This window comes from Colias philodice, chromosome 31 (genome assembly GCF_061535455.1).
Source record: "Colias philodice isolate Cphi_HAF_F1 chromosome 31, ilColPhil1 Martin Lab GWU primary, whole genome shotgun sequence".
Taxonomy (NCBI): Eukaryota; Metazoa; Arthropoda; class Insecta; order Lepidoptera; family Pieridae; genus Colias; species Colias philodice.
The window spans coordinates 1,024,735-1,039,524 of NC_143116.1; the positions used below are offsets into that span (position 1 = coordinate 1,024,735).

Consider the following 14,790-nt stretch of genomic DNA (forward strand, 5'->3'; position numbering starts at 1 on the left):
AATACGTGTTGAAATAGCCTGTAGTTATCAGTATTACTTGTGAGTGTTAAAATGAACAATAATAATAATGTGGCGTTCATTAAAAAGTGTGATAAAACGTTACAAATTCGGCTTGAATGTAAAGCTAAGGGACCGCCACGGCCTGAACTTGATCTTACGCAAAAATGTATGACAAAAACGAAAACATATACGCGTGTGTTTAAATCCGAACAATATTATGTGAAAACACCGTGATTGTGTGGTTGTGATGAAAGCAACAACAGACATTTACGAATGTCTTGTCGCTTTAAGTTATAGATATTTTTGCACACCAAAAAGAAAGACGTATGTATTTCCTTTATAAGTAATTTTTTTGATAAATATACTGCTTTACACCATGTATTTTCAGTGTTTTATTTCAAGTGAACACCCATAAAATTTTGTCACGAGCCGCCTCTGATCACAATAATAATGAGATTACTTCTATATTCCAGTAAATTCCTAAAAAGTTCTAGAAAAAGACATTTTCTACCGACTTCTAAAATTATTCTTAATTCATTGACGTAAAAATAACAACTACACTCTTGTGCGCTGAAAAATTGTCCAAAACCAAACTCTGCCTACGCGTGTATAAAGCAGAGTTTTCTAATGAGCGATACAATAGACTTTGAACATTACTGCCACGAAATAAGGTGTTAATTTCAATGAATGTATTTTTATGATATTTTTACGAACTTTTAATAGGCGATTGCGACTCGTTGTTTATAGTAAGTTATATCATTAAAATTTTAATACAATAAAGTCTATTTTATCAATTTTTGAAGTGAAACTTCTTTAGGCGCTTTGAGAGTAAAATTTCAAGCTCGCGTCATGGCAATACCGTCACGTCATGGAGTATGGCGACGATTTTGTTATCTTAGAATTTTTTGCCTTGAAGAAGTTTCACTTCTGACACGTGTGCTCGACACACGCTCTTTTTTATAGTAAGTGACATTATTAAAACAAAATACTATTTTTAACAATTTTAATATACAGGGAAGTCATGATCTATATATTTAGACCACGCGTGAAGGCCACCAGTCAAATCCTTGATTTTGTTTTTATGTTTGTCTTCGATAATATCGAGAACACGCTTCGCCGCGACTTGGGAGTCGTTGCCTCTTCTACAGATGAATGTAACTGTAAAAAAATTGTTGTTACATTATCTATACTAATATTCTTAATAAATATACATATATAAATATAAATCTCATGACACAATGTTCGTCCTCAATGGACTCCTAAACCACTTAACCGATTATAATAAAATTCGCACACCATGTGCAGTTCGATCCAACTTGAGGGCTCGCTTCTAACATCGACCAATAGACGCTTTTTATAGTTATAGATATGAATATAGTATAGTGATATATCGAGATATAGATAAAGATACAGATACGTATACAGGTAAAGGTATAAATATAAATACAGACAGATTTAAATATAGATACAGGTATAAATATATTTACAGAGACATCTGACATCACAAATACATATAGGTATATTAAAAAGAGCTGGAACGTCAACACATTTACACATTGCACATGTTAGGCCGGGAGATACTGACACAAAATTTCGGGTCATTTGTAACAGGATGGCGGTCTAGAGGGGTCTTAGTACGCAATGACAAAAAGAAAAATGATGGTCAGAACGCTGGTACCGGCGGACTAGTCGCGTGGGCGTTAGTCACACTCGTCGGATAAATAGCAAAAGTCCAACGATTTGTAAAACAAAAATTTTAGAATTTACCGATAGCCCTTAAAAAAGATGTAGGCGGTAGTGTCATGCCATACAGTTACGATGTGACTTACAGTCCGCCATACCGACGTGAATGCGTTGATTTAAAAAAAAACAATTCAACCATTTGTACCGGGCTCACTTTTGCACAGGTAACCATCGTCGTGCAGCCATTTACTAAAATCGCCATGCCATACTTTTCGGACGATTCCAAATGGTCGCCATACCGCGGAAAATCTGCAAATTTTTGAATTTTTTTTTCTCGCCAAACGATTTGTACCACCCTACATTTATTTTTTCAACAACTCCTGAATGATTATAAATAGAAGTGTGATAATGCCATACCTGGTGGTGGTGGAGGTGGCGAATGTGTATAAGATTTTTTTCTTATTGTAAGATTTTATTCGTAGTTTGAACGATTTGTAGCAGTATGGCACTCATTTTTCCCTCTATTAAAAGTATGGCAAATATAATAATGGTCACATTGCATCATATACTTTCCAAAAATGCCGTACTGGTACAAAACGCCAATTCTTTTCATTTTTTTTTACGTCTTGGCTTAAGTCTTACAATCATCCGCCCCATGTTTGCAATCTGCGATATTTTTTTCTAGGTAGAATTGTATACAAACAAACAGAATATAATGATCCCATACTGTAAAAAATTATTTTACGTATTGTACAGTCGTATTTTTGAAACGTGACGAATAAATTAATTTTCAAGTATGGCAGCACTTTTTCCCCCTACTAGAAGTATGGCAAATATAATAATGGTCACATTTTATCAAATACTCTCCAAAAATCCAAATGCAATACTGGTACAAATTGTTTGGCGAAAAAAAAATTTTTTTTTGCAGATTTTCGGCGGTATGGTGGCCATTTGGAATCGTCCGAAAAGTATGGCATGGCGATTTTCGTAAATGTCTGCACGATGATGATTACCTGTGCAAAAGTTAGCCTGGTACAAATGTTTGAATTGTTTTTTTTTTTAATCAACGCATCGCGTCGTTATGGGGGGCTGTAAGTTACACCGGAAAAGTATGGCATGACACTACCGCCTACATCTTTTTTATGGGCTATCGGTGAATTCTAAAATTTTTGTGTTACAAATCGTTTGAATTTCGCTATTTATCCGACGAGTTCGACTAACGCCCACGCGACTAGTCCGCCGGTACCAGCGTTCTGAGTTCTGACCATCATTTTTCTTTTAGTCATTGCGTAATAAGACCTCTGTAGAACCGCCATTCTGTTACAAATGACCCGAAATTTTGTGTCAGTATCTCCCGGCCTATGTATGTGTCATATTTTGCAATTGTTTATAAATACAGGGTGATGTAATTGGTGTAGTACGAATATCTAAAAATCTATGAAGAATTTTGTGATACAGTAAATGGAAGAATTATAGACTATTTTACAGTATTTAATAAAATCATTTAATTTTTTGTTCATTTTCATTAGAAATGTCAATTTTTCTCACCAAGGTGGAAATTTGGATGATAAGGATCTTGTTAGAAAAATATAAATTTTGACTAAAATCGGCATTTTTTTTCAAAAATCAAATTACTAATTAATAATCAGAGTTATCACATTATTAAAAAAAAATAAGCCAAACTATACACAATTTTTACCTACTTGATGCAATCCTCAAAGATCATGGACATAGTGTATTGCGCCTTCCACCATACCATCCAGAACTCAACCCAATAGAGTTACTATGGGGCATAATTAAAGGGCAAGTAGCATCACAAAATGTGAACTTTAACTTGAAAACTGTGGAAGAATTATTTAGAAAGGAAGCAAATGCTATTAGTCTGGATATGTTTAGTGACGTTTGGAGAAAGACGCGAGAACATGAGGAAAAATATATTCAATTAGAACCAAAAGTAGATAATTACACTGACTCATTTATAATAACATTAAGAAATTCCGACAACGAAACATCGAGTTCTTCGAGCGATGAAAGTTACAGTGAAGTAGAAGATTACGATTATGATTAAATAGATTCGTCTTCTTCTCTATAGATACTGCTTTCTGAATTGGTGGTAAATGTTAAAACTGTTAAACTGTTATGACGATTCAAAAGTGCTTCTAGAAGAAGTCTAATTGTATAAATGTTTGAGTTTGAGTTTAAAACCAATAGTGTGAAAATTATACAATAAACATGTAACACATATTTGTTAGCGCGTATTGGTAGGTATTACGTACTTAAGTACTACAAATATAATATTTCTTAGAAAATATCTTTACTCGACCAAAGTCAGGAATTTAATTATTATTTGATTTAAATTGAATGATTATTAATACTTTTATCCAATTGATTATTATTAGAATAAATAATTAACTTCATCAATTGATTTACTTTTAAATTATAATTTTATAGGTAAATTATGAGAGCTTTCATAAGTAATTATATTTGCATATATAATATCTACAACGCACCCATTTTACAATTCAAGTCTAAAATGAAACTATAGTCGCATTTATTTTTGAACATACTGTAAGTGAAATTGCATAAGTGTGAGTACTGTGAACATGCCAGCTTTCCCTAATTGACCGATATACAGCTATAAATACAGGTAAAGGAATAACTATAAATTACCTTGGCTCGTGATATCAATATAAATATTAATAGATAATTAATAGATATAGATACAGGTAAAGACATAAATACAGATATAGGTACAATTACAGATATACAGATATACATTACCATGACTAGTGCACTTCCTTATTTCCTCCAACAGGGCATTTAAATTATCCTTACATAAATTATCTATGGGATAATTAACAGCGCCATCTATACAACACATGTTGAACTCCGGTTCGCTTCTAACATCTACCAATAGATGGCGCTTTTCTAAATTATCACTATCTGTCATTTTTGCCGCCAATTCTGTGGCGGTTATTCGGTTTTCTGGTGGTAAAATGTCTAGATGGAGATCCTGAAATAAAAAGAACATTTATTTGAATCTACAAGACAGAACATACATAAAGGAGAGTATGTGCCGAGCACACGTGTCAGAAGTGAAACTTCTTTGGCGAGATTCAATGATACCATAAATTAAAATAAATAAATAAATACCAAAGTCGTCGCCTTCCTCCATGACTCTCAACGCGCCTAAAGAAGTTTCACTTTAAAATACTATTTAAGTGTGTTTTTGTTGTTTTTTATACTATAAGTAATAATAATTATTAATTACATTTAATATCATGGGATATATCGATATACCTAATGCTATCCACCTAATATTATAAATACGAAAGTTTGTAAGGATGCATAGATGGATGGACGGATGTTTATTATTATTTCACGTAAAAACTACTGAACGAATGAAATTTGGTATGTAGGTAGCACTGCTGAAGAGCCAGAACTATGCGGATATATTAATGCAGAATATTTTTTCTTTGAAAACGCAGGCGAAGCCGCGGGCGGAGTTCTAGTATATTATAATAATAAGATTTTATTCTACTAATTACAGTAAATAAATAAATAAAAAAAATGTGAGCGTGTACTAGTGTACATACGTAAGAAAAGTTCTTTATGACCTTATTTTTCAAAAAATAATTTACTGTATGCAACTTTACAGAAGTACGTCGAATCACGCGTGGTAGGGATAAGAAAGATGGCGCGTAACGGAAAAATGTCACGCGTAACGAAAAAATGTTACACTAAATTTTTTTCCAACCCCGATAAAGAAGTTTCACTTCAATAATACAACTATCTTACCTTGTCATTCGCTTGTGCGCTACAAAACATTTCGTAATCAACTAATTTTGTGATCGTCGGATTTTCTGAACATGACGGACATTGGATATTTCGAGCACGAAGTTTCACTGAAATTTTAAATTACTAATCTATACTATATTTATACTTATTATATATTATTAATATTATAAAGCTGAAGAGTTTGTTTGAACGCGCTAATCTCAGAAACTACTGGTCCGATTTGAAAAATTATTTTGATGTTAGATAGCTTTATCTTTTATCGAGGAAAGTATTAGGAAGGTATCACGCTAAGACCAACAGGAGCGGAGCAATGCGGGTGAAACAGTGGGGCACAGCTAGTAAAATAATACTGAAATTAAAGAGTAAGGCTTTATTGTATAATTTATTAGCTTTTAGACAAAGCGGGCAAAGCCGCGGGCGGAAATCTAGTTGTATTAATAGAAGAAGAGATAAAGAGTAGAGATAGAGAAGATAGATAGAGATTATTATATACTTACCAGTCCTAAAGCTCATATCTTCACCATCGAAAATCAACATTCTCTCGACCAATAATTTGTCTCGAGTATGACCTACTAGAAGTTTGATTGCTTCTAATGCTTGTAATGCACCTGGAATTTTATTTATTTATATTTATCTACATAATATTAAAAAAAGAGTAGACATCTATTGTACCAAAGGTTGTCTGGAAGAAATCGCTCTAAGCGATAAGACCGCCAATTGTACTTAGCTATCTTTAAGTGTTTGTATTTTTTATCTTTAAGCGCAATAAAGTATTTATAAATATACATATAAATAAATAAAAAGAGCGTGTGACGGTATAGCCATGACGCGACCTTGAAATTTTACTCTCTACGCGTATAAAGAAATTACACTTCAAAAATTGTTTTACAATTTCAATACAATAGCCTTTAGTTAACAGACATATAAACTAATACAGAAAATAAGAGAAAAAGAGAGAAAAATATTTATCATGTTAGGCGGCCTTATCGCTAAGCAATCTCTGCCAGGCACCTTAAATGTTAAGTCTGTTGTATCGCTTATTCGAAAAGTCTGCCTATACAGGCGTAGGCAGAGTTTTGATGGGGACAATTTTTTTGTGATTGTTGGTTGAAATGTTTATTATACGTCAATGGAGTCAAGAGAATTAAAAAAATAGTAGTAATTATTGTGTTTCATTTTACGTATTATACATATTTTGGAAATTAAAGACTTTTTAACGGATTTTAAACGCGATTTATTTATTATTAATTAATCCGAGTTCCCTACACTTTAAGGCGTAGTTACGACTCACAAGGAGACGGTAAAATCTATACTAACATTATAAAGCTGAAGAGTTTGTTAGTTTGTTTGTTTGAACGCGCTAATCTCAGGAACTACTGGTCCGATTTGAAAAATTCTTTCGATGTTAGTTAGCCCTCATCGAGGAAGGCTATAGGCAATATATCATCACGCTAAAGCGCGTCACACACGGTGAAGATACTATATTACCGAACCGAAATTTTGTGTCAGTGTTTCGGGTCATTTGTAACAGGATGGCGGTTCTACAGGGGTCTTAGTACGCAATGACAAAAAGAAAAATGATGGTCAGAACGCTGATACCGGATGCGTTAAGATACTGTAATATTTTATAGTATATAGCTTAACATAAAATATTATAGTATCTTCACCGTGTGTGACGCGCTTAAGACCAACAGGAGCGGAGCACTGCGGGTGAAACCGCGGGGCACAGCTAATATTATAAGTTATTTAATAAATATAACTTACCTATGGCCCCCGGGACGGGCCCAGCGACGCCATTGGCTGAACAACTGCCGACTGCTTCCGGGGGCGGGGGACGGGGGAACACACAGCGGTAGCATGGCCCCGACTGGGGTATGGGACAAATATTAAAATACTGAGTTATTTGGTATTTAATAGATACCTATTTATTGCTTAATGGGGTATGGGACAAACATGTAAAATTTAGTTTTTTAGTTTTTATAAGTTACTTATGTCCCCGAGTGGGGTATGGGACAAATGTTCACAATTCAGTTATCTATTTACTATACATACTATAAATAAATACTACTTATGTATACCCCCCCCCCCCGACTGGGGACAAACATACACTTTATATTGATTTAATATGTTTTTTACCGGTTTTGATCTAACTTGAAAGATGGGTTAGGTACCACGTGTATCGGGTCGGCTAGTATTATTACACTATTGCCCTTTTTATACAAAGTAGTGAAGTAACAATTTCGTTGGAAAATATAATATTAATATCGGTAGTATTTATCATAATATCACGGTTGCGAGGTGAAAAAAAGACAATTAACAAGTGATAACTGCGTTAAAAACAACCGACTTCAAACTTGCACTTGCAACATTTACAAATACAGACAAAAATGCTCATAAAATAAAAACTACTGGGCCTATCCTAATAAAATTTTTATGGGACCAATTCGACACCATACCGCATCGAACAAAAAAAGAATCACGTAAATCGGTTGAGAAAACATACCGGCCGAATTGATAACCTCCTCCTTTTTTTGAAGTCGGTTAAAAACACATACATTTTTACATTACAATGTTATTAAAGATAGGTATATTATATAGTGACAATAATATTTACCTTATCGTCAGGGCCCTGACCCCTATATCCATAAATGGTTAGCTGTCCTTCCATTTTCAATGCACTTCCTGAAATCAACGGTATCTGAAACATAATTAAACTATATTTAGGATACGGTTTTACTTGCGAATTGTAATAAAAATTAGCGTATTATGTGATCCAACTTGGAATAGGATCGATTGAGCGCCATTTTGTGACGTCATGAGATGTCAATTCCAATGTTTTTCATTATTATATTGCATAGTAGTAATTAGATGTGTGTGTTTGTTTGTAACTCTTTCACGCAAATACTACTGAACCGATTACAATGAAATTTAGCACACATATAGAGGGTAACTTGGATTAACACATAGGATAGGTTTCATCCCGGAAATCATACGGGAACGGGAACTATGCGGGTTTTTCTTTCAAAACGTGGGCGAAGCCGCGGGCGGAAAGCTAGTAACATATAATTAATATTTATTACCTTAGCAATAACAGCAACATCGCTCAACATATATCTTGTAGGCACATTGTCAGTACAATCCAAGATGGCGTCGTATTGAGACGCTATTTCTAGAGCATTCGACGAGTCCAGTTGCACTTTGTATGGAGTGACTTTTATTCGGGAGTTTATGCTGTAATTATAAGAAAAAATGTGTGCGTGTACTAGTGTACACACATAAGAAGTGAAACTTCTTTATGACATTATTTTTCAAAAAATAATTTACTATATGCAACTTTACAGAAGTACGTCGAATCAAAGATGGCGCGTAACGGAAAAATGTCACGCGTAACGAAAAAATGTTACACTTAATTTTTTTCCAACCCCGATAAAGAAGTTTCACTTCAATAAATAGTTAAATATATGTCAAATTGATTGTTAATTTTGTAAGAATATTTATTAGATGTATGTTTATCAGCCATCTGGTTTCCATAACACAAGCGAAAGCTTAGTATGGGATCAGATCGTGCCGTGTGTGAAAATTGTCTTGAAATATTTATTTATTTATTTTAACACCTTAATTTAAGGTCGATTTTGCTTTATATCCTGTTTCTTTCGACAAGAGTTTTACAAACATATTTGAGGACTTTTGCATAGAATTCTAAAAATATTTAGTTATTTGTAAATATGGCTTGTGGTAAACTACATATTCTTTTATACATATCTATGCTAATATTAGAAAGCTGAAGAGATTGTTTGTTTGTTTGAACGCGCTAATCTCAGGAACTACTGTTCCTATTTGAAAAATTCTTTCGGTGTTAGATAGCCCATTTATCGAGGAAGGCTATAGGTTATCATCTTGCTAAGACCAACAGGAGCGAAGCAATGCGGGTGAATCCGCGGAGCACAGCTAGTAGTTAATAATAATTAAAATAATATCTTACCTTCTTAAACTATTTGCGGCAGATTCGGCTTTGCTTATGTTTTGTTCTTTCTCGGTATGTAAAAACTGTCTGTGTATATTTGTTATATCCACTGTGTCATAATCTACTATACCTATTTCACCTGAAAAGTTAAAAAATAGATTGAATAAATAATTTCAATATTGAAAAAAATCATACTTTAAGAAAAATAATGACTGGTTTGTAAATTAAATCTGTCAGTTAATAAAAGTGTGTTAAAAAATGCAGACAAAGTTAATTAATAATACATTATGAAGGACTAGCTGCTTCGCGCGGTTTCACCCCCGGGGCTCCGCTCCTTTTAGTCGTAGCGTGATGATGTATAGCCTATAGTATAGGCTATACATCATCACATAGCAAGGCTATAGGCCCTATAGGCCCTTCCTCGATAAATGGGCTATCCAACACCGAAATAATTTTTCATATCCGAGATTAGCGCGTTCAAACAAACAAACAAACAAACTCTTCAGCTTTATAATATTATTATTCAACAATTTCATTACTTATAGCAAGTTGGTTAGTTTTTTTTAACTTTATTTATTTCTATTTTAAAGTTGATTTGATTTCAAATATAAGTCATACCAACGCCAGCCCCCGCTAAATACACAGCGGCTGGGCACCCTAGGCCTCCCGCCCCGACGATTAGGAGTTTGCCCTTCATCAGTTTCTCTTGGCCGGAGACACCTATATCTGGTAGTAGAATCTGTCTGCTGTATCTGTAAATATGAATAAATTGTATTATTATTTGGAGGTAAAATATAAAAAAAAACGTGTGGCACTCTGTTTCATTTCATTTCATTCTGCTACTCCAAATGGCCAAGCAATTTTAAATTTTATTTATATGTTGTCCGTGAGCGAGATACATTTTGTTTTTTTATTATTTTAAATATAGGCATAGAGAGAAATAAAACAGTTAATTGAGTATATGTAATAAATACCTTTCAATAGCCCATTTTGGAATGCTTTCACCAAATTGTACTTTTAAGGAGTTTGTTTTGTCCAAATCACCATTTTTACTGTTGATTTGTGCCTGAAAATCAATTACATGTAAAATAGTTACATCTAGTGGGAAATTTATTAGAAAGAGAAGTCACAGATGTATGAAAATACCATTAACTAGCTGCGCCCTGTGGTTTCACCTGCATTGCTCCACTCTTGTTGGTCTTAGTGTGATGATATATAGCCTACTAGCTTTCCGCCCGCGGCTTCGCCCGCGTTTTCAAAGAAAAACCCGTTCCCGTAGGATTTCCGGGATAAAACCTATCCTATGTCCTTTCTCGGGTATCAAAATATCTCTATACCAAATTTCATGCAAATTGGTTCAGTAGTTTAGGCGTGATTGAGTAACAGACAGACAGACAGAGTTACTTTCGCATTTATAATATTAGTATGGATAACCTTCCTTGATATTTGGACTATCTAACTTCAAAATATTTTTTCAAATTGGACCAGTAGTTCATGAGATTAGTGCATTCAAACTAACTCTTCAGCTTTATAATATTAGTATAGATTAGTCTGATCTTGTATATAATATCATATTAAGTAAATATGTAGATTTTAATTATAAAATAATTTTATAAATGACTTATTTTTTAAGTTCAACCATAATATGAAAGAAACACAAAATACTAACATATAATATCATAATAATAAAAGAACTTGAGAGTATAGGTGACAAATTTCCAGCATAATATGACATGAGCTATGCTAAAAAAAATTGTAATTCCTACTACACTATTAGTTTACCAATACTTGAAGGTAAACTATATAACATTTGGGTAGGGGCTGCAGGTTAATTATTCAAAAGTATTGTTAAGTACATTAATATTGACTAAGACAATCATTACTTACAGGTAAGTAAATGTTTTGTTACATACTTCTTTACATATATGTATATAACCGGTTAATACTAAAATAAATCTGAATTTATTTGTAATATTTGACTATAGCATTTATGCTAATAGTTATACAAAGCAGAACCGAATCGTTTCTGTACATATAACTTGTAAAAATACATAAAAACACGACGATACATACCGTACCCATTTTTTCTTTTACGTCAATTAATTCTTGCTCTTTACATTCTAGTTTCTTGCGTATTTCCAATATTTCCTTTTCCAATTTACTCACGATGTCCATTTTGGTTAATGTTTAAGTTAATATTAGTGTTTTATTGAGAACTAAAATATGTTGTAACTTGTGAAAAGTGAATTGAGAATAACGTCAAAGTCAAAAATAACAATAAACAGCTGTTCAACATTGACACATTTAGTAAAGTTTAGAAAATTTTATATTTTTGGTGTTTTTGGTGATATTAATTATGTATGCAGCAGAAACCTTGCAGAAACCATTCAGCGTAATAACTTGAGATATTGTAGCCTTGAACGTAATATTTTTTAAATTTATTTCATTATAAAGTGTGTTTGTCCCTGGTTTGTCCATGTAGTCATGTACTGTTTTCTAAGAATAGAATGAGTAAAATGAGTGTACTTTTCTGATTATTTGTGTATTAAATTGCAAACCATTTAAGAGCACCATTCAAAACGCGAACATTTAAAAAGTGGAAACATAGAAACGGGGAAACACCAAGCAACACAGGCAAGCTATAGAGGTTAATTCCCGGCATTTAAAATTATGACGGAAATCCCATAATGAGAAATGAAACAGACGTTAAAAATAAAGTATGGTTTAAAAACTGTTATAATCTGTATAAAATATGATTTTAAAATACTTTTATATCGTTCAAGACGTTTTTAAGAGTCAGAGTAACAACTAAGAGTAACAAAAATTGATTATTTATGCATATTTCTAATAACTTTTAGTAGTGGCTAAGGAATATTGATTTCAACAAGTAAATCTTACCTGATAATAATAATAATTCTCCCCTCAGTGGGCTTAATGTGATGATATTTAGCCTGTACCTGTAGCCTTCCTTTTCAAATCGGACCCGGTGTTCCTGAGATTAGTGCGTTAAAACAAACTCTCCAGATACGTTGTAATAATATGCCAACATATTATCCTACTAACACATATTATAAATGCGAAATTTTGTGAGGAAAGATGGATGTTTGCTACTCTATCACGCAAATACTACTGAACCGATGACAATGAAATTTGGTATGTAGTTAGGTAGCTGAAGACCCAGAATAAAACATAGGCTACTTTTTATCCCGGATATCGCACAGGAACTGTAACTATGCGGGTTTTTCTTTGAAAACGCGGGCGAAGCCGCGGGCGGAAATCTAGTAAATTATAATGTTGATATCTCGCTTATCTCGCTATACTTAATAGGTCTTTCCGTTATTGACTGTATATTTTCGCGTAATCAAATAAAACATAATACTTGTATACGTAGTATATTATTATTAGTCTGTGATAATACCTATCAAACACAGTTTTCATATTGCACGCCTCATAAGCGAAGCGTTGAGGTGGGTACTACTGGTACTACTGTCACTTCGCGCAAAACATCTGATCTGATTTTTCTGATTTTTCAAACTTAAAATGTCTTTATCATTTTATGTATCATACATTGCACTTGTAAGATAATACATACACACACATATTAAGAAAAAACACTATTTTTAACGTTCATGATATTTTTGATGTCATTTTTGTTATTTAAACTAGTTAAAAAACAGTTTAAAAAAGTTCTGTCTTGGACGTCCGTGTGTCTGTATGTGCGGAGGATTTTCTTGTTAACACGATAGCGACCGAAATACTTTACTAATCGAGTCTTTTTTTTCTCTTACGCTTGAGTATGCTCAGGAATAGAACCCTTTCATTTTTCAGGGTCTGATTCGATGTGGTTTAATTGTTATTAAATAAACAAAAATAATAATTAATAAATATTTATTAAAAAAAAATTATGAGGCGTGCACTTTTGGATTTTCCAAATTATTTCATGTTTTGTTTGGATTTGTATTCTGTCGTTGTTTATACAAATATGAGTACGTATGAGCGCATATTTTTATAAACAATATATCATAAATATAAATAAAAACTTAGATTCTTGCGATTAGAATCCATTGATGTATTATTACTACGTATAGAGAGGACACCACGAACAAAATCTGTGCGACAAGCGCGGCGGCCGCGGGTGCTAAATTAAAACCAATCAATGTACTTAACAAAAAAAATTGGTTTCAGACGATTGGCTCTAACTCGTGTTACAAATAGTGTAGTAGCGACGTCTTCTTTATTACGTAGTAAATAGTAACTCAAATCTCAATCTTGATTTTATGCTCTAACATATTTTGTACCATTACAAATATTGAGTTTCGGTAGATATTGAATAAAATGATATTAAGTTCAATAAAAACACAAAAAAGTACCTTAAAATATTTATTCGTGTATAAAAGAGCTTAATTACAAAAAAAGCAATTACTATGCGTGCCAACTAAGAATAGGACCGCGCTTGCTGCCAACTTCACACGAAAACTCTCAAATTAGTACTGCCAGCAAAAAAATGTGCGAAAAAGAATTTTCACATAATTATTTTTTATTGTTCATGATTATATTTAATTATTGTATAATCGTTATATTCATTAAAAAATACTATTTATTGAATTTCACTGATGGATTATGGATAAATTAATTATACAGGTATGGAAACAGTATTCATAAAAAGTTAACATTTTCATAGTTATTGCGGAGATAGCAGTGACAGCGACAGCAATGAATATTCAGAATACGACGACGATGACGCTGTGTTAAGTGGTGTAGAGGAAATATTATCCGATTGATAAAAACTGAAATAATATATATGTTTTTTTTATATACGTGCTTTTATTATCAAATCCTACTCATTCATAATAAATTTGGCGTGAAATGTATTAGAAATACCAACAAAGCGTACATTAAATATTTAAACTGAATATTATTTCTTTATTGATTTTTTTGCACACCATACGCTTTGGTAATGAAGTTAGCGCGTATTACTGAACAATATGGCGTCTTGACAGTCCTATTCTTATTTGGCACGCATAGTACGTAAATTCCATACTAATAATATAAATGCGGAAGTAACTCTGTCTGTCTGTCTGTTACTCAATCACGCCTTAACTACTGAACCAATTTGCATGAAATTTGGCACAGAGATATTTTGATATCCGAGAAAGGACATAGGCTACTTTTTACCCCGGGAAATAGGATAGGTTTTATCCCGGAAATCCCACGGGAACGGGAACTATGCGGGTTTTTCTTTGACTGCGCGGGCGAAGCCGCGGGTGGAAAGCTAGTACTTTATATATCTATAGTAGATAATATTTTATTTGTCAATGCATCTTTGTATTTAATATGTTACACAT

General features: G+C 33.0%; 1 protein-coding gene across 1 annotated transcript; it reads right to left on the reverse strand.

Annotated features, from left to right (window-relative positions):
* Nucleotides 1-444: 444 nt before the first annotated feature.
* Uba4 (Ubiquitin-like activating enzyme 4) lies at nt 445-11,739 on the reverse strand. Its single transcript, XM_089713892.1, has 11 exons — nt 11,519-11,739; nt 10,420-10,511; nt 10,064-10,197; nt 9,464-9,584; nt 8,562-8,712; nt 8,096-8,179; nt 7,246-7,348; nt 5,979-6,089; nt 5,482-5,588; nt 4,465-4,696; nt 445-1,158 (listed from the first exon to the last, which is right to left on the reverse strand). The coding sequence occupies exons 1-11, from the start codon at nt 11,618-11,620 to the stop codon at nt 1,004-1,006; spliced, it is 1,392 nt and encodes a 463-aa protein (XP_089570018.1). The 5' UTR covers nt 11,621-11,739; the 3' UTR covers nt 445-1,003.
* Between the last annotated feature and the right edge of the window lie 3,051 nt (nt 11,740-14,790).

What these genes read in the sequence shown, in the direction of transcription:
- Uba4 (XM_089713892.1), bottom strand. Translation starts at nt 11,620, where the DNA reads ATGGACATCGTGAGTAAATTGGAAAAGGAAATATTGGAAATACGCAAG. An exon ending in GCCCGTCCCGGGGGCCATAG is followed by an intron (nt 6,090 to 7,245) that starts GTAAGTTATATT and finishes ATAAAATTCCAG; the next exon opens with GTGCATTACAAGCATTAGAA. An exon ending in GCGCACAAGCGAATGACAAG is followed by an intron (nt 4,697 to 5,481) that starts GTAAGATAGTTG and finishes TTTTTATTTCAG; the next exon opens with GATCTCCATCTAGACATTTT.